Source organism: Aplidium turbinatum, chromosome 7 (genome assembly GCF_918807975.1).
Source record: "Aplidium turbinatum chromosome 7, kaAplTurb1.1, whole genome shotgun sequence".
Lineage (NCBI taxonomy): Eukaryota > Metazoa > Chordata > Ascidiacea > Aplousobranchia > Polyclinidae > Aplidium > Aplidium turbinatum.
Window position 1 is genome coordinate 447025 of NC_137478.1, and position 24050 is coordinate 471074.

At 45.4% G+C, this 24050-nt stretch overlaps 1 protein-coding gene across 1 annotated transcript in view; it reads right to left on the reverse strand.

Annotated features, from left to right (window-relative positions):
* Positions 1-337: 337 nt before the first annotated feature.
* LOC145774794 (uncharacterized) overlaps positions 338-24050 on the reverse strand; it is a 58312-nt gene continuing 34599 nt past the window's right edge. The window contains 35 exon segments of the mRNA XM_082586105.1: positions 338-988; positions 1253-1429; positions 2244-2334; positions 2454-2524; positions 2649-2788; positions 2962-3156; positions 3232-3357; positions 3648-3831; positions 4592-4692; positions 6114-6494; positions 6600-11024; positions 11676-12032; positions 12103-12295; positions 12392-12576; positions 12705-12860; positions 13390-13763; positions 13944-14112; positions 14415-14535; positions 14621-14781; positions 14877-15044; positions 15251-15418; positions 15594-15767; positions 16107-16268; positions 16802-17041; positions 17225-17400; positions 17680-17780; positions 18611-18762; positions 19163-19213; positions 19492-19628; positions 20787-20985; positions 21749-21920; positions 22278-22480; positions 23118-23327; positions 23409-23617; positions 23870-24003. Coding sequence (XP_082442231.1) covers positions 869-988; positions 1253-1429; positions 2244-2334; positions 2454-2524; positions 2649-2788; positions 2962-3156; positions 3232-3357; positions 3648-3831; positions 4592-4692; positions 6114-6494; positions 6600-11024; positions 11676-12032; positions 12103-12295; positions 12392-12576; positions 12705-12860; positions 13390-13763; positions 13944-14112; positions 14415-14535; positions 14621-14781; positions 14877-15044; positions 15251-15418; positions 15594-15767; positions 16107-16268; positions 16802-17041; positions 17225-17400; positions 17680-17780; positions 18611-18762; positions 19163-19213; positions 19492-19628; positions 20787-20985; positions 21749-21920; positions 22278-22480; positions 23118-23327; positions 23409-23617; positions 23870-24003 — 10383 coding nt within the window. The 3' untranslated portion in view covers positions 338-868.

Sequence of the window (24050 nt, forward strand, 5' to 3'; positions counted from 1 at the left end):
GTCACCTGTCTAGCAATTTATTTCTCGTTTCATGAAACAACATCAGAAGAAGAAACTTTACGTTGATAACAAACCGCACAGTGGCAGTCGAACAATTGCGATTCGCTGCTGTAGACTTGAGCGACTATCGCAGGCCACCGAGACTAAATAACCATAATTTTTTTCTTTTGTCGTTGAGGGCTTGCTACCTAGATATCCATCCGTTAAGTGTCGCTGAAGGAAAGATTGCATCTGAACTGTTTGCGTGGCTTGATTGAAGGGTTTTTGTTGACAATTAAAAAGAATTCTGCCAATCACAAAAGAGCCATCGATATTCCGACCTGTTTGAAACGAAGACTAACAATCCGTGTTTGGTTTAATATATCGAGCGACGTCACATGCAGCGATGTACAAAGCGGAATTCATGAAGCAAACCGGATAGCTGCTTAATCCGGATAGTCGATCAACCGGATAGTAATTATATTCTGAGATTATTTTCGATTTATAGCATCGTTCAGTGCATTCGTGCGCATTAGTGGGAAGTTAGTTAAAGTTACTATGACGTCACGAATAAAACATGATCTCATCGTTACGAAGGATATAAAACAAACAAACTTATTGAAACACGCGCGTTGTTCGCATTGCAACAAAATCTAGGAACTGAAATAAAAAGTTTTGTGCTTTGGAGCCGCCCGCACTTCTGACGTCACAATCCATACTTCAACATTCACTCTATGACGTCATATCGCCACCCAGCGGTCGCTTAGAAACAATTCTAATCTCTCCTGCGAATACGATGACGTCAGGATTGGCAATGTAACGCAGGAAGTCAGATGTATAGTCGCGCCATGAGATGACGTGGCAAGCTGTGAGTGGTTGCCATCTGGTTCTAACGTTTGGTGTTCTGGTTTGAATTGCTCGGAGGAACCATCACGGATGATGCGCCAGAGCTTGTCTCCATCCTCCGCTCCGTGGTTGTCGTTCGGTAGGTCTTCGTAATGGTGGTAATCTGGAAGATGCATCCAACATCAGATGGGAGCAAACGACAAACACTAAACTAATGTCTGCGCTCATAACGGCAATGCGTCATGATGACCTAAAATGACGTCATTGTTGGATGCATGGCCGAGTGGTGAGAGTATTGGTAGGACGCCGCTCAGAAGCATGCGGCTGTGTTGCTGACAAAACAAGATATCATGCCTGGAGATGAACGAGTTTGGCTTCCCAGCCCAAACCTTCAACCTGGACAGGACAACAAGTAACCACGACCTACCTCAGTGTCGCCATCTTGTGATTCTTGGACGTCGGTGAACACTTGTGTATCCTGGGACACGTTCGTCTGCACGTCTGTGTTGCTATATTCGTCGGGTGCTTGTCCATATCCGACCATCACGGTCGAAGGAGAACCCTCAACTGACGACTGAGTCGTGTCGTACGAGATGACTTGAATCTGGCAACACCGCAATGTCAGTTCATGAGCAAGCAGCATAGAGGTGGCGACCCAGGCAACTACCGATGGGTTGGCAACGTGAAAGGCAAAATCTTAAGTTAAAGTAAAACGTACAAGTTGCAGACCAATGTTGTGCAAGGAAAGCAGGGTATCATCACGTTCCAGCTGTGCCAACTAATTGTCTTCCTCAAATCGCACAGCAGAGGATCTTTCACAGCAGAGCACATTACACACGTAATGAAAACGATACTTTCAAAGACTCCCCAGTCCCCATGGCCACCCCTCACGCCATGCGCTTACGAGACCCTGACGTCAACATAGTTCAAAATTCACGTCACTGATTTATTGACACGTCGATGGGTTTGTGTTGAAACAACGTTAATTTTTTTTGACATCAGGTTGGTTTGAGTTGATGTCACGTCAGATCAATTCGCGGTTCCAAACATGCAAACATCTCCTGACCCACAGGCGATGATGACGCGAACGTTACGTCAACAAATCAACATCATGACGAAAACCGTCGCATAGCAACAACAGCGCATGCGCGTTAGACCAAACAAAAGTTGTTAATCGTCTGCAATCGTCATAATACCTGAAGCTTGGGGCCGCTCTGCAACATTAAAGTCACAATTCACTGACAATAGAAATGCGGAAAATTATAATCGAACAGCGAACTGACACGAGACATGAAATCCTCCTCAGCCATAGATCCCCAGATACTTTCATAGCCACGTCGCCCATCGCGTCATTGTAAGGCAACTAGCCGGTGCCCACCATCCAGAACAGGCGACGATGAAGACTTTTTACTACTCACGTTTTTCTTGTTGAGTTCCTCCTGTGTCAGCCTCCCATCGTACTCCACGGTCTCTACTTCCGGTTCGGTCCTACCCTCTCTGTGGATGTATCTGCCAATGACATCACAGAAGGTCAAACATAGAAACGATCAACGAGGCGGTTCAACATGCACCACTCTATTAAAGTCACAATCGCACATTATGACGTCACATTGACATAACATTCCAACCTTGTGACGCGAGTCTTTGTTGCTGCTGCTGATGTGTCTTGGCTTGGGGTTAGTTGGGTTCGGTTTGTAATCTGAGGTCAAAGTTGAAAGATTACACGCAAAGTACAAAAGAATTCAATTTGAAAAAGCAACATCGTGAATTGGAACAAAACAACGAATCCCCATGGTGAAGTTTCAAACAAAAATCGGACTGACCCTAGTTGAGGAGGAGCCAGGATCACTTTCCATTGAGGTTGAAGATGTGGATCGGCTCTTCATCCTCTCCTGACGTTGCGCTTCTTCTAGTTCTATCTGTTTTTGCACAATCTTCATGTTCTCTTCGTCCAGAAAAATTGCTGAAATGGGAGCGGGATGCGGCCATTAAAAAGGGACACATTCTCAGAGTTTCGAAAATAAAACACTACACGTATCAATACGAAGAAGTTCATCGAGACTGGAGAGGATTTGTTTTTTCACCAAGAGGAATACCACAAATTCACCAACGAAGATAGAAGCAAATAATCATCACCTGATGGCGGCCGAGAGCCAACGTGTTCGATCTTCATTGTCGCCTCTCTTGGAGCACCAAGCCCAGATTTATTCTGCGCACGCACTGTGTAGGCGTATGCGGTGTTTTCCCGGAGGTTCTCCACAAGAAGAGATCGGAACTGTCCATTCGGGATGCGGACCACCACGGGAGGTTGCATCATAGCAACCTGTTCATCTGCGGAAATGTTCGGACGGTAGTCTCGATCTAAGCCGCGTTTTTAATAATTTTATGAAACCCGCAACCACTAACCTGTGGGCTTGTAAAGAACTTCATACCCGGTGATGAGGCCGTTTGTGATGGCAGGCTCACCCCAGGAGCAGTTCAGAGACGTGGGGGAGAGCACTTGGAAGGCGAGCCTGTTAGGAGGGCCAGGAACTGAAGAAAATATAAGATTATGTTAAAAAAAAGAAATATTTGCCACAAACTGGTTTTGTGATTGTGACATCACCAAACGTAGATGAATCGCAAATGAAACGTACACAAACCAAACAAGAAATAGCGATGTCAATGAATAAATAAGTGAACCAACAGCTTTAGCGACGTTTTGGAAGCAAATCGGTTGCCAGTTGCAACTCTACACGATCCACACTAAATGACGTCACGTAGTGCGTCACTGAAACAACGCAAATTGTCCCAGCGATCAATTGAAACATCCCTACACTCACTTTGTCCTGGCAGCTTGCATGGGATGACGTCACTGGACAGTTGCTGGCCACTCTCCCCCAGAGCGGACACCACCACAGCGTAGGCTGACTCCGGTACCAGCCCCTCTATGGTGAGAGAATGCTCGCTAGAGGGCACTGTATGTCGTTTCGGGTCGCCATGGGAACCGGCACGTTTGTAAGAAACCTGCAACCGCGTCACGTGATTAAGATTAGCATCAAACTTTTCATCGTCTGCCTCACGCCTGACTTTGCGAAAGAGGAAACCAGAAGATCAAGCAACGATGGATCGACTCTTCGGGTGTGCGCTCAAGCAACGCAACTCCGTGTTTCAATTTAACAACAAAGAACATGAGCAACTTTATATCACATTTGACACAATTCGTTGCTGATATCTCAAAACAGATCAATCAGCAATTGATAAGACTGCTTTGCTTTCCAATTGCAGCTCCGTTTTAAAAAAGTATGTACAGATTATTTATCATGCAACACACCTCAAGTCGTCTCGCGGCACACCATTGTGACGCAGCAAGCCGTTTGTAGAGCGCTGGGTTATAACAACAATTCGGGTCAACAAGTAAATCCTGTTTATACATGACGTCAAGGCCTAGAGCCAATGAACAATATCGAATCGCTATTCACGTTCTCAGTGATCATCGCGTAATAAAGTCAAGCAGGGCTGCCATGATCGTACTAAGCTCACTTTAAAATGTTACATAGGAAAAAACACCACCTGGCAACACTGGCTACTTTCTTGAATTGGGGGCGTCAGAGAAAGAACCTATACATTTTATGACAAAAACTCCTGAACATTCCAACATTTTCCCTGGCATTCAATAAGCTAACCCCCTAAACCTTCACAAAGTTGCAGGATTTGTTGGCATTTCCATTTCGCATTCACTTATTAGAAAGTTATCATCTCTGCCTAACGGACGTAGTCGCCTCACCAGGTACTCATGCACTGGCGCCTCCTGCGGATCCCAGGCCACTGAGAAGCATGTCGCATCGTTAACAACGGTTCGTACATTTCTTGGTGGCACAAGACGAGCTGAAATATCAATAAGTGTGAAGTTACCAAAGTACATTCTAACGTAGGCGCTGAACAACATCACTTCTGCTAATTGTGCAGCCTCTGATTGGATCTTGCCAGACGGTCATTATCTGACATGGATGACAGCGCTTCGTCTATATCGTAAGACGACGTCAGTTCTGCGTCACGCTATTTGTCTTGGACGTAGCTGACGTAGACATTTCTCCTATGAGGGAGCCATGTGGGAGGCAGAAATCTCGCGTGGTAGAGATCGCCTCATCCAGTCTCAACATTAATTGAACAGCTGCTGTGTTTTCTTGGATGGGGATACACGTGGGGATAAACACAAAAGCAACAAAGAGATCGTTCTGTTTCGTGTTCGTGTCCACACTTGTCAATGTGCTCGTGTGTTTGTTAGTTTGTGCTTGTTGTGTAACAAGTGACCGTGGTGACTTCAATCATACACACAACCAACACCGATATCGTCATTGCAGATCATATGTAAAATACAGAAGCAATTTCTGAGACAATCAAATAGAAATATTTAAAATAATCTGCAAAAAAAATCAGAAAAGATTAAAGAAATAAAGTGAAAATAAGTGTTGAAGATAAAAGTTATCCAAAGAAGAAAAGGATGAAGATGCGGCGACTCGATGATCTTCGTTCTGTTGAAAATATAAGAAGATAAGTTATTCATCAGCACAACTTATGCAGCAATGGAGCAAAACGGAAACACCAAAGAAACTCGTCATGGTCGTGGCTAATGAAGATTCTCAAACCATGGTCCATGACAAGGTCTTGTGGCCATGTTTTGCTTAGCTTGAAACTAATGCGAGGTTTCTCAAAAATCTATTAAGAATCACTTCCCACAGGCTATTTGATCGATGCAGTACAAACTGTGTAAAATACCTTAATAGGCGTTCAAGCCCTGCGCAGTTTGTGCAAAGTGGCCGCTTCATGGGTGCAAGTTCAAGCGGTTTACGTCATCACTAAGACGATCATGGGCCTCCCCATCATAGTGACATCATCATTAGGTGCATGTCAATAAACTTAGGAGGCCGAACCAGTTGTCGCCAGCAAAGACGACCCACTTCAAAATGCTACATACGAAAATGACCCACCACCTGGTAACCCTGGATGCCTTCTTGAATTGGCGATGTCAGAGTCCTTCCATCAGGATTTTGTCGTCATAGTCGGCAGCATACCATCGGTTGCTAAGGGATATACATGCTTCCCGATCATTTGCCACAAACACCGAAAAGGAACACAAAGTATATCTTGGGTCACATCGAGACAATGTTTGAAAAACATTGGCACAGCAAACATTGAACGTGATCCCTCGAACGTGCATAGAAGTGACCTCAGGAAAGTGACCATGAGAGCAATTAACAATGAGATTTTAATTTACAACTGTTAGTTAAAGATGAAATCTTGCTTACCTGGTTGCAGCGATTCTTGATGAGTGGGCAGGATAAAGACACTTGATTCGTATCTTCCCATGGTGGCTCCTCCTTCAGGTTGTCCAAGTTCCACAATGAAGCTCCTCTCTTTCTGTTCTTCATCGCATGGTCGTGCATCCAGGAGGGAAATGTTCAGACACACTTCCTCCTTCCCATCTTCAAAACAAGCAATCCCATAACTTTCCACAAAGTCCTTGTCAACTTCCGCTGTATTTTCCCTGGTGCTCCATGCTACATCCACCGATCCCGAAAATCCTTCCGTTCTACTGATTGGAATCACAGCTTCCTCATCCACGCCTCTTGTGACGTCATAGCGGTCGCGCATAAAACCGATTTGTCCAGCAGAGCCATCGCCAACCACTGGATGGAGACATAAGTTAGCGTTACGGGATAGCGTTTATCATCTGGAGAAACATTAGATGTTGTTATGGAAACTAAATAAATGTACAATCAAAACGCACTCACCCTTCATTCTGACATCTTCCTTTATTCCAATTGAAATATCAGAATCACTTTCCGCTGAAGAAGACAATGATGATGATGATGATGACGATGCTGACGATGACGATAATGATAAATCTTCTGATGAAGAACTTTCTGAGGAGTCGTTTGATAATGAGTGATCAATTCTTCCTTTTACATTACGCTCTTTTGGAGTGAGAATGACTTCAGTCTCATAGATTCCTAACTCTGCTCCTCCAATTGTTTCTCCGAGTTCCGCAGTGAAAGACACTGGATCAGTAAAGTGATTGCCAGGAAGAAGATCTATTTCTATTGTTTTCAACGCTTCTTTATCCAAAAATTTCACCTCTCCGTCCGTGTCTACGTAATGCTTCCCAGCCACAGCCATGTTGTCTCTCAAGAAAAAGTCTGCAGCAACATCCCCGCCACATCCCAGAGTTCTCCGAATAGGGATCTCAACTTTCACATTCTTTGCTTTTGTTCTCTTTAATTTTGATGAAGTAAAGTATGTCTTTGTTGATGCGAATCCAAGCACTCCAGGATCACTATCATCCAAAGGGGGCTCCAAAGTTATCTCTGTCTCGTAAATATCCGCAACTTCTGCACCACCGGTGATGGCACCCAACTCCAAGACAAAGCTAACATCTTGCGCAAAACTTGATCCTGGGAGCAGCAGGATGTCAATCATCTTACGATTCTCACCACCTTCAAACACCAACTGGCCACTTGCTTCTTGATAATGTTTTCCTGAAATAGCAGAGTTGTCTCTGGTAAAATAGTCAACTTCCACTTTTCCACCTGTTCCTTTTCTTCTTCTCACTGGTATGGAAATAATGCCATTTTGTGTTGATTCTTTTGGAAGTGTAAAAGTGTAAGTGGAATTGCTGAACTCTACTCTTCCGGGAGGATTGTTCAACGTCGGAAGAAGAGTAATACATACTGAAGATTTGCAATCATCATCGAATTCCACCGAGAAAGTCAAAGGAACCTTATGAGAAGCTTTTACGAGTGGGATTCGAACTTGGGTTTGCTTTACACCTTCAGGAATCTCAATTTCGTTTTCGACAGGAATGTAATGACGTTTGGGCTGAGCAGTGCCTCGTTTTGTCCTAAAAGGAACCACAGCTTTAGTAGAGAGGTCATCAGGTGAACGATGCAATGGAATGATGACAAAGCTTTCATCTGTTGTCGTTACGGTGATGTTGTTGCTGGGAAGAGTTATACGTTTCTCAATGGGAGATCTTGTGGCGTTCAATGTAACGTTAACCTCGATTTCATCTGCGCTAGGATCTTCCAATGGCTTTATGACTAATTTGAATTCAACATCCTTAACGTAGTCACTCTGGATGAGAGGGATTTCCACCACAGATTCCTCTTGTCCATCTTTAAAAACAATCTTTCCCCTTGTTTCTACATAGTAATTTGTGGGTGGATCAGCGCATTCAACAGTGTAATAATCTGCAGATAAAATCCCACGACTTCCATCCACTCTTCGAAGAGAAATTGAAGCAGATTTACCTTTTCCACTATTGAAGAACAAATTGTTTCCTCCAGGAACCAGCAAACGTCCCCGCGGTTCATCTTCTGTTGATAGCAACTTTACATGAAGATGTTGGTGTCCGATTGTTGCTCCTCCTTGAGGTTCGCTGATCTCCACAGTAAAGTTGACGTCACCTTCGTACTTTTCAGGAAGAATTGCAATAGGAACCTCAACATTATCCTGTCCATCTTTCAATGTGACTTTCCCGTCAATCTTTTTATAGTGAACTCCTTCAATGGCACTGCCATCCATGGATTTCATTTTCACAGAAACATTCCCTCCTGCTCCGTCGTGTCTTCTGATTGGAACATACAAGCAGTCGCATGTTTTAGCACTGACTTCCAATTCACTTTCTGGAAGCGAGATTATGCCAGGAGGTTCGTTGTCTGTTGAGAGGAGGATAACTTTTACTGTGTCGACAGCACTCGGGTTCGGATCTCCACCCCTCAATTTCAAAACGAAGTCTAAATCTTTCCGATACAATCCTTGAAGAAGAGGAACACAAATTTCAGCTTTATCTTCGCGATCTCGCATCTTCAGTGTTCCTTCAGTTGGAACAAAATGCTTCCCATCTTGGGCTGTTCCTTCCTTTGTTTCATAGTTGACTTCAATTTCTCCACCGACACCTTCTAAACGTGTCACAGGAATGCAAACCATCTTTTCCAAAGCTGCATTTACTTTTATGGGACTTTGTTCATCCGATAACTGAAACGAAGCATATCCGGATGGTTCAGAATCAGTTGGGAGCAAAGTGATCTCTGTTGAAGTAACCTCCCCGAGTTGGGATCCTCCAGAGGGATCACTGATCTTGACATGAAAATGAAGAGAACTCCGATGGAAATGAGGAAATATGGAAATAGGTATGCTGGTGTTATCCTCTCCGTCTTCGAAAGACACAATCTCATTCACTTCCTGATAATTCAAACCGTGCTGTGCGGACCCATCGATAGTTCTGAGAAACACCGCGACTGCACCGCCGGTGCCGCAATGACGTCGCAATCGGATGTTGACAACATCGCAAGAGGATGATTTAACTTCCTGGTCACTTCTTTCATCAATCGTAATTAATCCTGGCAGTTCTTTTACAGTCGGAAGAAGACAAATTTTTATTTCGTTCTTATCTGACTTTGCCAGTTCTTCCTCTGAATCACCAAACTCGACAAAGAAGTATAACGTTTCCGTATAAGAAGAAGAAAGAATGGGAATTTCCACATCGCCAGCAATCTCACCATCTTTCATAGTGAGAGCAGTAGAAGTTGACATGTAGTGCTTTCCAGCCTTAGCAGATCCATCCTTCGTTTTAAACTTTATTGAAATGTCACCTCGACTTCCTCCACGTCTCTGCACTGGAATAACTACTGACGACTGATGCATTGCATCAACTTCAATGTCTGGTTGAGCTTCATCTGCTGGAGTAATAAGCTTCCCAGTAGGTTCCTGATGCGTTGGAGCTAAATTTATAGTTTTAGTACAATCCTCCCCAGTCGAGTCCAGATTGCTGAGTTTGACGAGAAACTGAAGAGGACTTTGATATTTCTCCGGTAGAATTTCGATGCGAACTTCCTTCATTGTTTCACCATCATGGAACGTCAGAACTTCATGGATAGATTTGTAATGGATCCCATCTTGAGCAGTGCCACGTACCGTAGAACAAAGAACTTTCTTTTCTCCTGCTGTTCCGGCAACCCGTTTAACAGGAATGGAAACAAACGAGGTTTCGTTTGCGTTGTAACACTCCTCGACCTCTTCCTCATCATTGTTGAAAGTGATTGTTCCTTGAGGTTCAACGTAGTTGCCAAGCAAACTAACTTCCACATGATGGCCTTCCATCCGTATTGTAGCGCCTTCAGTGGTGTGCACAAGTTCAATGACAAACGTCACTGGATGATGATACTGAGCATCGGGTATGAGAGGAACCACAATCTCCTTTTCAACTTCTCTGTGCTTGAAGTGAACAGTCCCGGATTCTCCTGCGTAGTGAACTCCAGAGCGAGCAGAATCCTCTTGAATGGAATACTCCACTGAAACGCTTCCATCTGATCCTTCTTCGCGGAGGATGGGGATGGACACCGCTTCCGTGTCAACAGATGCTTTCTCAAAAAATTGGCGAGGAAACCCGAAAATTCCTGGATCACTTTTCTTCAAAGTAAACAAAGACAACTCGTTTCCATCTTTAATCCTCACTCCGGAGGATACCGGAAGTATCCGAACAGGAAATGTTGTGTCTTCTGCCGGCCCAGGCTCACTTTCATCAGATGTTGGGATGTAGAACTTTGATGTCGTCTCTCCATGAGCAAACCGGATGTCGCCATGTCCTCCTCGGAAGCATCTGGTCATTGTATCGTTATAGGATGGAGGTAGTTTCCCAATTCCAGGGATTTCTTCAAGAGACTTAACAATCTCCCATTGAAGATAAGCAGGACCGTTTGCGCCATCTTCCCTCGTGGCAACAAACTCGATTCTTCTGTCCTGAACAGGCCAAGCAAGATCCCGGATGCAGGGCTGGGCCGACACCACGCCACGGTTGGCCGCCAGTTTTATTGGCAACAATTCCGAGTTCTCACTCAATCCCACACCATCGGTAACCATGACAACTTGAAGGCTGAGTGGTACATCATCCTCCAAATAAGGAATTTGTTCATTATCGAAAGTTGGAACAATTAGGACAGTTTCTTTTTCTCGGTTTGCCAAATGCAAATCCCCGGCGAGGTTGGGAAAGTACCTCGCCAGGTCGTCCCTTCGTCCAGATTCCGCCATTAGATCCCATTGTAAGTACACAGGTCCATAACATTCCCCACTCCTGTCCACCTTGAACTCAAGTCGGTTGCGTTGTAGGGGCCAGCTAACACTTGGGCTACTCCTTGACACAGTGACCACCCCTCGATCCGCTGCAAGAAGAGAAATATCGGTGACGTCGCGATAAGTTGTAACATCATAAGCAAACAAATCAAACCAGGTTGTAGTCGTGCGATGATCACGATAATACAAAACAACCATCGGTGACATTATCCGGTCACACACAGAAATGTTCAACAATTAACAAGCAGCCAGTTATGATATCAACCATGCAGCTTTACCTTGTAATCGTCATATTGTGTTCCTGACAACAGCCAATGAAAACGCTTCATGCGGTCGTTCACAGATTCATCACATGACGTCATTGTCGTGCACGGAGAGAAAAAAGAAGGTTAGCGGTCAAGGGTGACCACAAGAAAGAGAGACAGGTCAAAGGTTAATTTGACACTGCCTGAATACACAGTTAGTCACATTAAATTAGTTTAGAAAATAGTAACCTGAAATAGAATTGTTAATTTCAATAATGGATTAATTTTATTGAGGAGTTGTGCAGTGAGCAAGGTGTCAGTTGTGTTGGTTATTTGTAGTTCGGTGGTTGCTGTGGTTGCTTAGTGACGTGCATGTTATGTTGGTTCGATTCGTTGCAAATTAGTTTGGGCAGCATTCTTTCGAGACATGCCAATGCGACATCCACTGGTTGTAATTACGGCATTCGACTGCAGTTAGCTGGCGCATCTTCTCACCAGGAATCAATCTGATGACGCAATTTCGCTCGCTTGATATTTCCGCTCCCCTGTGGGCCTCGGTCAGTTCAACACTGACATCTAGCGGTTTATTAGAATGGAACAAATCGACCCAGTTGGACTCAAAGAAGATGGCGACCGAGGATTCGTCTTCACCATCGCAAAACGTCACAGATCCGGCGCGGGAGTCCGACAGCACAAGGTTATTGACCTCTTCCAGGCACTTCAACCTCCAATCGATGGTCACGTGGTCGTCAGCCCCATTGTGACGCATCAGAGGCAAGAGGGCGACGTCAGCAGCATCGTTGCCGCCTGCCAGCGCCACCAGAGGGCGTACAAACCCAATCACGCCCCGCTCTGTTGAAGAGATCGAATCATTGAACGTCACAATACGGGCACAAAGTCAAAGAAGATGAACCCACGATACCTCTGTCGTCGACCAACTTGATCCTCATCGCAGCGAGATTCTTATGCTTGCTCGGATCGACCACTTGGAGCCAAAAGAAGGATTTCTTCTTTGGAGTTGGAGGAGTGGCCTGCTGAAGAGGAATACGGACCTCCGCTGTGTCAACTCCGTCAGGGAAGGCCACCGATCCGGACGCCCAACTTCTTCTTTGCGTCTGCATATTATCACATGACTAGAGTTGATGCAAGCACATCTGATGTAACAATGAAGCATGACGACATCGTGTAGCAGCACACGTCATAGTTACCGCTTCTTCTTGTTCGGAATCAGACGACGACGAATACGCTTCAGTGACGTCATTGCCATGCTTGGACCAGCGCGCATTCCAATTGAGAGTTGCGTAACCGCGCGTGAAGTGACGTCGGATGGGAATGACAGCCACTTTGTCGGAGGACTTGAATGTGTAGAATCTCTCCGTGAACTCGATCTTGAGCTCTGCATTGAAAACGTAACCATAAGAACGAGTCAAGCTGAAGCAAGTGGGTTCGAATCCCGCGTTATCACAAATACGATTCCACGCTGGCCACGCGACACTCCAGCATGAACCGTTGTCAACCACTCACCTTCCTGCGTGGTCACGTGGGCGGGCGGGGACGATCGCGACTCACCGACGTCGTTATAAGGTTGTACTGTGATGTCATAGCTGGTGGATGGACGTAATCCTTTTAGTGTAGTTTTTCTATCGTGTGGACCAACGTCAGCAACTACGTCAGGTTCGTCTGCAATGACAAAGGTCGTCACTGTGTGATTGTTCGGTCATAGGAGGGGGAGTCGTGGCGGAACAATTTGATTAAAGTGAAATGAGCCGAACAAGTCATAGCGGGGTGATCCATGGCCAGTTTTGTTTATTTACAAAATGTTCATGCGCCATTCAGGAATACTGTGACCACATCAACTTGAGATTGCTTCAATATATTTGTGTGTGATGGTTGCAAGATTCATTCATCCCTCATTGCTTCAACAATTGGCACTCCAGTTGTTTTAGGAACGAGGAGACGACTGATTCTTCCAACAAATCCATCCACTTGTTTCAACTATCAGGTTTGGTGGCCAAGCCTAATTATATTCATTGACATTTAAACCTTGGAATTAAATCTTTGCTAGGAAGTCTTCAACCGTTGCGGTTTAGACACCTTTTCGTTTGTCGCTGTTGTTGCTGTATCATTTCCAAAACAACGTTTCTTTTGCATTTCGATAAACAAAAGCATGAAAATTTTAGGTGAATTTGTCAATTTGTCAGCAGCTCACCTCCTCCCCGAGCGATGACCCGGTACCCGTCTATGGGGCCACCTGGTGGTGGTGTTTCCCATGACACAATCGCTTCAAATGGACTCGACGATGTCGCTAGTGGACGCCGTACGCGGCTTGGGTAGCCTGTGTCGTTGATCACCTTCAATTCGATGTTCGCCAGGTGGCGCTCACGTGCTGACTTTTCCTCCTTTTCCTCACTGGGTGGCTGTTGCTTGGCAACAAAGCGGTAAACTTGCGACGAATGCCGCATGTTCTGCTTGAGTGGGTACTGTACAGTCATCTGGTCAGTCCCTGGGAAGAATTCCAGCACCCCACTGCTGACCACCAACGGCGATTGCTCACTAGATTGGTCGCTGCTTGATGCCGAGGAGCTGTGAAGAGTCAAGTTATCAAAGATCAGATTAAGTTGACAAAACAAACCAAAGGAGCTTTCAACAAGAGAAACATTTGATCTGCTCAGTAGTCCCACCTGGATTGCGATCAATGACTATGGTGACGCAGATGATGGCGTCATTCAACGCAAACTTACTTCCAATGACGTAGTAACTTACCTGCTGCTTGTTGATGACGTAGAACCACGTGTTGTTTTCTTTCGCGTTTCCTTGACAAGCTGCCAGGTTATGACGTCAGTGAAGTCCTTGATGTTTCGCTTGAGTGCGAATGAGGCCACGCCCTCGCTGGTGCGCGCTTGGATGGGGGTGTGGTAGGACAATCGCAACTCTGTTGAAGACAATAATCATTTCAATTGATCATCTTGTGATAACATATAGCACGACAAACTTGCAATCGGACACAACAGGGAGCTGGAAGAAGGAGCAGTCATCGAGTCATCTGACCGAGTCATCGAGTCATCTGACCGAGTCATCTGACCATCTGACTAGTTGGCAAGTCATTAAGTATCGTAGCAAGATATAGCCGCGTGCTCTAGAGCGGTGCCGGACCGACGTTCAGTCGAGCAACCTCGTACTCGGCGGAACAAGAAAGAGTTCCAGGTTTGCAGAAGACCATGTGACGTCACGTACCTGGTTGAGTGTCCACTACCATGGTGTCGGAAGAGGGGCCGTCCCCGACCTGGTTGAACGGCCGCACGTTGACCTGGTAGGGGGTTCCCGGGAGTAGGTCGGCCAGCTCGGCAGTCGTCTCCTGGAAAGTGGAAGGTTGCATGTTGATTGTTGAGCCACCACCCCAGACCAGACAACAAACCATCATCAACTAACAACAAACCAACCTTTCCATCGACCGCCATGGTTTTCACGGTCCCTGGTCCGCTCCAGTATGTCACTCGGTACCCGTCCACAGGTGCGCCGTCTACCGGAGGTAACCAGGTAGCTTTGATAGATTGCGGAGAGGCTAGGTCGGCGTCGAAGTCGCAGACAACATTGGGGGGCACTGGGAAAGCGAGGAGTGATATGACGTCAAGTGATTATTTTGTAAGAACAGGTTTTGAATGAACAATACATGACGTCATGTCAATGCCAACTTACTTGCTTCGCTGGATATTTTCACTTTACACGTTGTGACGTCACCAAGCTTGTCTCTTCCTTTGACGTCATGAAGTTTGACGTAAAAGTGACGAGTTTCTCCAGTTGGGTCGTTGACCAATGGAATTCGAATATTTCTTTCCATCTCGCCTTGTTTGAACTTCAGCTTTCCTGTCGTGACGTCATAACGCTTGGTCATAATCTCGGTTCGATTCAAATATTTGTTACAACATGCAGACGTCAACAACTGATAAGCGATAAGATGTGTAAACGATTACTGGAATCCTCGGAATTATCTCTTCAGAGCAAGGAACTGGGATAGAGGATCATCAATATAACGAACGAGATGATCAACAAAGTCCTCTGCATCAACCTACCTTCCCCAGCTTCGTAATGCTGGCCGGACATCGCATCACCATCCTCAGTGGACCAAAGCACATCTGCTGGAAAGTCGTGACCTAACTTCCGCACAACTGTCACTGATGCGTGACCATCCTCACTATTGCATGTCTGATCACGTGATCGAAGCTCGACCAATCCTTCCCCTGCAATATACAACAGAACCACTGACGGGAGGATAGATCGTCAGATGTTTGTAGATTGCCCAGGAACACAATAAAGACATTTCAGATGCAGGCGAGGAAGACGACCAACAAGTAGGATGAACACCGGGATGCTGACCAGGCCTCTTATTGTTGACCTGCTTGCGTCATTGCTTACCAATGTCATGCGTCACTGCTACGTTGCACATTGCATCATCAGCCAGCACAGCAGGAGCGCCCACTGGCGGTTCCAAAATGACAGTAAAGTTCTCCCCAACATTGCTGAGGGGGATTTGGGGGAGAGGAATGTCCACACTGCCTTGATCTTCACCATCCTCCAGGACCGTCTCACCTTCAAACAAGTCGAAGTATAAACAAATACCTGACGTTGATTCAACGTTGAACACAACAAGTGATAGAATCGTCAAACTGCTTTCCAAACTCTGCAGAGTTCGGAACTTTCTGCGCCTCACAACAACCGACGACCGAACACCGCCAGATGCATCGCATTGCACGAACTAAACAAACCAAAGCGATCCTTGGAGGAATCAGCATTTCACAACAGATTACAGTATTATTAGAATCCGAATATGGTCCTCAATCACCGGACGAATGTCAACCGTTTGATAGGCAATGATTAGCATGGACCAAGCGCATACAACTCCACATATATCTATGGTGAGCGACAAACCTACAACTCCGATGTAAACAGAGTCTGGGCTCTCTGGCACCACCTTCCAAGGAACAATGACTCGTCCATCGCGTCGCTGGCGGCGCACCACCTTCAACCTGATGCGCTCTTTGCTCTGTAGCGTCCTCACGTTGTTTTGCTCAAATGTAATCAGACCAGGAGCTGATGATGAAGATGATACGATTGCGTCGTTAGTGTATCAGATATTCATCCGCTGATTCCCGTTAAAAAAGCCACACTTACGTCACTCTTTGTTTGTTTTGTTTTATTATCTTTATCCTGCATTGCGGGAAAGCGGACTTGAGCGCTATGCATCGGTGTACGCCTTCCGACGTACACCTGACCCACGCTGCAGCCGACTGCAATGTCTGTTTCCGGTTGTCTACTCTACTTATGACTTAAATTTGGTACTACCCATTACTCGAAATCGATCACTGGGTAGAGACAATTATCGTAAAGTTTCTTGCCCAGAGAAACAACAGCAAGTGCAAGCGGCTGGAGTCGAACATGCAGGCTCTCGACTGCGAGTCCAACGAGCTAACCACTCGGCCACTGCTGCCGACGATTCTGTTATTACGTTAACCAATGGAAATGTCATTTCTTCGATTGGAATATTATTTACACCAGCTAACAAACGGTTGGAAACCCACAAAGAAAGTAGTTTTGTAGAAACAATCCAAGATAGCCACACGAACCCTTGTCGTTGTTCACTGTGACGTCACATGAAGTAATGTCTCCCAAGGTGGCCTCTGGAGTTTTAGGATTGGATAGGGTGAACTGGAATTGGTCTATTTTACTCTCCTGGGGCTCTTGTGGAATCCTGATCCGGATGTTAGAGACCTCCTCCCCAACTTCGAACGTTTCAATGCCGGACATATTGTTGAATGGGGAGTGAGGGTTGCTGCTTGTTGTCCTCCAAGGAACACGAACTTTTCCTGAAAAAGTGAAATTGATTGATTGACGACAAGTTATGGTGACTGAGCAATAACTTTGTAACTTCACATAAATTATGACTTTGACAATGACAGCTTCCACAATTAAAAGTCCTTGCGTCTGATTGAGCACATGCTTATCACGCAAATAGTGATGTCGCTGAGAAAACTATAAACTCCTCCTGCCTGCAGTCCTGATCTTTCTTTCCACGGGGATGTTTACTTCTTCCTCAGATTGCTTCACATTTATCTCTTTCTCCAGGAAGGACACTCGCCCTGGGATGACGTCATTGACCACCGACACCAAGCAGTTGACGTCATCAGAAAGAACAGCCCCGCCTGTTGGGTCTCCCAGAACCACCCTGAAACAACATGAAGCAGCACATTGGACAACACGTGAAACTATTTAATGAAAACATCAACCAGATTCCATACCTCACTATAATTATTAACCAGCGTATCAGCGTCACAGACAACTGCCTATTGACAGGTGCAATCAAGTGTGACGCAACAGACATGGTTCATAATCATCAGCTGACTGTCGCAAGTCCTCGTTGGGGAAGCTACGGCGAGTTGATGGACAAGAGCACAAACCAAAGAAGGACTCGAGTATTCATTTGTGAAGAAGTTCATACGCAAACCTGAACTCCTCCTGGTCTTCATTTTGAGGAAGTTGAGGGGTTTCAATTTCAATGTGGCTTTCGTTCTCTCCATCTTTAAACTCCTCCACTCCATGCAAATCCTGTAGAAAATCAAACGAAGACTTACGAACTTTGAGATCAATGGCTCCCGAGCTAAACTGATGCTTGATAGTGAGAAAACACACAAAACATCAAAAGTTAAGCATTTGGAAGTTGTCCGTTTTTGGTTTTGTTGGGTGTTACATGATCTACTATCATCCGATAATTAAAAATATCCCGCTTTGTGGAATTGTTAAGCAGTGTCTTTGGCCTTACTCGTTCAATCCTTCACATTTTCGGCTAGTTTTAACATGAAAGGATCGGCTGCTGTTGGGCTAGGTTTCTTAATATTCTTATTTAATATTTCTTATTAATCATCATCATCATAATCCATCGTCGGTTTGTTCCCCACTAGTGGGGGTGGCCGATTGTTTCCGCGCAGCAATTGTTTTAATCCCTTTTCTCCATTTCACCCTGTCCCTTGCATCTTCCTCCTTCAGTCCGACTTTTTTAAATTCATCCTTCACTTGTTGTTTCCACGTTCTTCTTGGACGACCGCGTTTCCTCTTCCCATCCACCTTTAGATCTAGTGCCTTTCTAAGAAAACTTCCTTCCTCCCTCCTTATCACATGTCCATACCATCTTACTCCATTTGCCCTTGCCAGTTGGTCTATGGTCTCTCTCATCTCTAGCATATCCAACAATTCTTCAGTCCTTTTTTCCCTTCTCGTTTTCACCCCACACATTGCTCTCACCATTGACCTTTCCGTTCTTCTCAGGATTGCCATTAATATTTCTTAATGCCATTAATATTTCTTAATAATCGATTTAATATTCAGAAAACATCTGGCAACACTGCTAGTGATTTGAAATTGACGGCCGCTCAACTCACGTGATAAGGAGATTTCAACGAAGTGGATTCAATACTCCACGGCACCACCACGCGGCCTTTATTTCCATTCTTCCGTTCCACCAGAAGTACAACCTTCCCCTCGCTTTGTTCAACTTTTGTGGCAGGATCAGCGAAACCAACACGACCGTGCACTGCGTGAATAAGAAGCAAAGTAACTTGGTCGCACAAGCAATTGCGAGAACGCCCCAAGTCAGACAATTTGGCGCAGCAGGAGAGAACACTTCTGGTGAGAATGAGGAACAATCATTGTCAAGCAGGTGGTAGGGACACGGAACTCCTTTCCTCGAATGTTCTTCCAACATCATTTCCACAATTCATCTTCAGCATGATCCGTAGCATCTCACCAGCCACCTCCTACGACTAATCTACGTCATACAGTGAAACATGCCATCCAAACGTCATGCTTGTTTAAATCTCCACAGCAAACTACGTAAAATAACGTTCTTTTAATTATCAACAGAAAACCCAAAAATGTAAAATGATTGATTGTTAACGTGGAAACAATGTTTAAAAATTATAACCATCTCTCACCGTGCACTGGCGCGGACGAATCCAGCTGGATCTGAAACTCTCTTCGCATCTCTGACGTCACGACAAGCCATGCGCGGAAACAATGCAAGCAAATGTTGAAAAGATGAAAATCAAACAAGCACAGAGGCAGGCACCCGCGCCCATTGCAAACGTTGCCATGGTTACGCAATGACGGGTGGCAAATAGAAACAATAACCTAACGACCACGAATGCTGAATCAAATTATCAACTCTATAAACATGCATTACGTCATCACGCTGGATTGCATCATTCCGAATCCAAAAAATGACATCACCACAAATTCTGGAACTTATATTGTCTTCACTCACCTTGGACGTGGTCAATCATTATCTGGGCTGTGCTGGTCGGACCCAGTTTGACCCCACCCCGGGGATTCCCCAGGGAGACGCTGAAGTACATGACGTCACCGGAGGGGTCGTTGACAATCGGAATGACAATATCCTTCCTGGAACACAAGAAGATCATGACGTCAGCAAGAGAACAACCGTCACCGCAGGTAGCAACGATTGTGTTCGTTAGTGGATTGTCGTCTATATTTCTTGCACAACAAGTCTTACCTAATACCTAGGACATCATCAACAAGATGGTGGAAGTTAATTAAAAACCAGCTAATAATGAGCTGCTAGTGGCGCTGCAGCAGGAGCCAGAGTAGAAAGCAACATCAACTTCAATCTCCTGAAAGGACTGGCGGCCTTCAGTCTGTTAAGAAGCGTCGCCCATGCCAGGTTGGTCGAAAGGTAGAGGCCAGACAAAACATATTCCAAAGTACCCAAGTCCCCAACGGCGGAACAGGCCGATAAAGTCAATCAAGCTCAACGGCTGTGATGGCGGATGAAGGCTGCAGCATGTCACCAGCTCCAATCGTCGTGGCTTGCCTTGCCATTGTATAAAGCCGATGGTCTTGTCAAGTTTATTTGTGCTTGTTGAGTGTGCGCCATCAAGTCCACGTTAATCAACCTACGAACAACCTAATCAACAAGTCGGCTGCATAGCGGAGTGGTGAGAACACTGAAACGGCAATCGAAAGGGCGCCGGTTCGACACCGCTTAAGGTGGACACGAAGATTGGCTTCCTTGCCTTCCCGTCCACTTAATCTAAATCTTCAACCACCGGGTGTAAGCCTGGATACGACAAACAAAAAAAACCTACGAACAGGCGTCTGCGCAAGACTTTATTGCGAAGACCATCATCCTCAAAAACGAGGGATAACCATCACTGCATAGAGGATTCAAGCATTTAGAAAACTGTTCCTAATCTTATTCAATCAATAAATGAGGAGATTGTGTGATGATATTGCTAGCCTAAGTGGCATCCTATAACGGCCGTTACAAGGAAGATGTGGATACGACTTGGCTACATCATTGCTTGAGAACAATAAGCAGGGATGACGCTCTGGACCTCCATTATTCAACCTGGAGGAGATCTGCTTCTTCGCGCCACCAGGCGATCTGATCAGTTTTGTGGTTCAACTGACGACAGATCTCAGATCATCACTTCATTAGATGAAGACGTTTCGTTGATGGGCATGTTGCTTTACTACGACACGCGGGACTATCAAACAATAACGCGAGAAAGAAAACAATGAAGCTGCAGCCGCTCTCACCTTTGTTCGTCGGGAACGAAAGCGAGCGAGCCCTTCCCGGATCTATAGTGCTTTCCGCGCACGGCGCTGTCGTCATGAGCTTCCCACGTGACTTGACATGGATGAGAGCACTCGCCACTGCGCACAACCGGTATGCGCACCTCGCCGGCGGTACCGAAGCATGACAACCGGTCGTCCGCAAAGTTGATCACTCCACCACCTGGTGGCGTACAAGACACAATGATTTATCTAATCCACAAATTTGGCACAAACTGAACTTCAAATTTGTCAGAGCTGGCGATGTCATACCCAGACTTGGACAAGTAGAATTTTTGTAATCTTTCAAAATTAGATTATAATTATAATTAGAGTAATTTAAGCTTTTACAAATTAGACTAGGATTAGAGTTAGAGTTACCCAAGATTTCACAAATTAGAGTAGAATTTAAACTAGATTAGAATTAGTTGGACGCAGTTGTCACATATCTTTTTTTGTTGGATAAAAACGCCAATGTGGCAACTCGGGATCAAAGTGTCATTCCATCATCACAGCGCCAAAACCACTTACGTCATAATATACATTGTAAGGTCAGTAAATTGTGAATTAAGCGAATTTTTCATGACTTTAGTGCTCAAGGGATGGAATGACACTTTGATCTTGATCGTTTTATTGTATTTTCTTTGTACAACGTTGATAAGAGCTCAGTATCCTTCCATTTGCCAAAACTACTGTTGGACAAACTAAAATGTTTAGCAAAACTGGAGATTGGATAAGAACTACAATTAAAGCAAACAAGTTTTTACCGAATTAGATTAGAATTAGAATTACCAACATTTCGCTCTAATTTATCGAATTAGACAACTAGAATTATGTAGTTGTCCAAGTCTGGTCATACCTACGTCATTCAATGAGTACCCTGTCTTTTATGTTAAATGGATCTCCATGGTAACCCGACCGCATGCTGTCAATCAGAAGCCACTCACCCAGATCGTTGTTAATAGCAACCCTGGTCGTCGTAACGTCACCAAGCAGAGCGCCTCCTCCCGATGTAGGTGTCAGCAGTGTGACGTCAATCATTGTGACGTCAGCGTCCTGCGGCTTTGCGGACAGCGGGATTGTCAGTTCCTGCTCGTCCTCTCCATCTTGGAAGGTGAGCTGAGGAAAGATGTGGATCTTCAGTGGATCAGAGGATGCAGAGGTGAGAGATCAACAATGGGATCGTTGATATGATCTCATGGACAAGCCACCAAGTGTCAGGTTCGGAAAAAATACAGTAGGACTTGGTAGGCACGTCATGAACAGCGTAGCTTCTGATTGGTTCGTGGTTTATTAGAAATCTGCTTGTTAAAGTGCCTACCGTAGGACTTAGGGATTGAGAGCGCCACCACGTGTCACAATTCTCGCCAACGCGTTTCACAAAAAAGTAACTTTTTCGGATTTCTCGCCAACCTAAAGTTTTGACGTCACATCTAGTTTAGTACGAAAGCACTCCCGCTTAGCAACGCCACTCACCATGCCTTCCAATTTATCGTAGTTGTCTCCTTGGATTGCACCAGGGCCAGTCGTCGAGGAGGGGGTAGTGGACACTCTCTCCACAAACCAGGGGACATCTACAGCGCCCTTCCTACCCATCTTCCTGACGACGATGATTGTGGCTAGGCCGGATGTTTGTTGTGCTGTGATTTCCTTGGAGGCCATCTCAATGAGGCCATGACCTGAGGAGGATCAAATCATCAACATCTGCATCTACCTTCCCGAATGCAACTTTCTAAAAGGTACCATTAAAAAATCCCCTTTGAGCAACAAAGGAAAAGGCTAATAATAGCTGAATTAACTGATCGGTTTGTCACTGGCTGGCTTGGCGCGGAGGCTTAGGGCGGTGGCAGTCGTTGCACTGACGTGGGTTTGATTCCCACCACTGCCATTGCTCTTTCTTCTTTCGTGATTACCAAACAAAGTTCGAAGGGGATTTTTTAATGGTACCTTTTCAAAACTTGCTTCCCGGATGGTTTGTAATCGATTTTTCTACTTTCATAATCGTCAGGTAAGCACGACTTTAAGCTTTCCTGCCCACAACAGACATACGTCACAATGGCGATGTGGCGAATGGGCTTCCTTCTAATCAATTTCAGTGGCAGAATTTCGACTTGTTAAAGTGGCTACCAACAGAACAAAGCATTGCTAGGCAACCACGGTCTTTATAAATCAATAAACATTCGTGATTATCACCATGCGAACAAAGTTTGCATGGAAACAGAGATCAAAGAAATAGAGCAGTCGCGGGGACGCCGTAAACATTATATCTAATAATGTGATTATGACATGAACAACAACAGACGACTCGGCTTCTACCTGCCACGTTGTTGATGGTGACGGTCGCTCTGTCGTTCGCCCCCATCTCGGCCGAGCCAGCCACACCACTCAGCTCGATGGTGAAGGCCACGCGGCCCCCGCTGACGTCATTCATGATGGGCACAAGTATGTCCTTCTTGTTTTCACCCGCTTCGAACACCAACGTTCCTTCCCCTCCAATGTAGTGCGAACAATCCACCGCTGTGTCGTCTGAACAGTGGTGAAAACAACAGTGCATTTCAACAGAGAAACAACAAATCCAGCCTTCCCTCTATGAATCCCACACGTCACCTATGGTCTTGTAATCCACCGCAGCTGGTCTCCCCTTCGGCCCGTCACGCACCACTGGTACCAGCAGCGTGTCGATGTCGCCTCTGACGTCATAGATTGGCTTGGTAAAGCTGATCTCGCATTTGAGGTCGTTGCTTAGCAATATCGACGCCCTGTAGGGCTCGTCCAACTCTGCTCTGCCATCTGGCGGCATCAACATGAAGAGTAAGCTGCAAATAGATGGCATAGTCATCGCTGCTTGCAAGAGTCCGCCCATCAGCACAAGGCACTAACTTGGTGGAATCAACTATTACGTTACATCTACGTCATCATAAGCAAATTAATTCATTGGATCGAACAAAGGATTTGTTCCAGAATGAGAAACATCTGCAGAGTTAGAACAGGCCAAGTTGCTGCGTCATTTCAAAGACAAACAAGTCTGATGCAAATAAACGATAATAACGAAGAAGTCAACAAATTACTTTTCAACATCTTCCTCTGTGTCGGGAGGGAATAGAACTGTGACATCAGAATGCGTTTGTCCGTCTTCGAACTCCACTGAACCGTAAAGATCATGCATGGGTGAAGGTAGTGTGTCATCAGATGACGGGAGGATCTTTGGAGGAAATTAAATTTTAATGAAAGTCAACAAATGGTGACAAG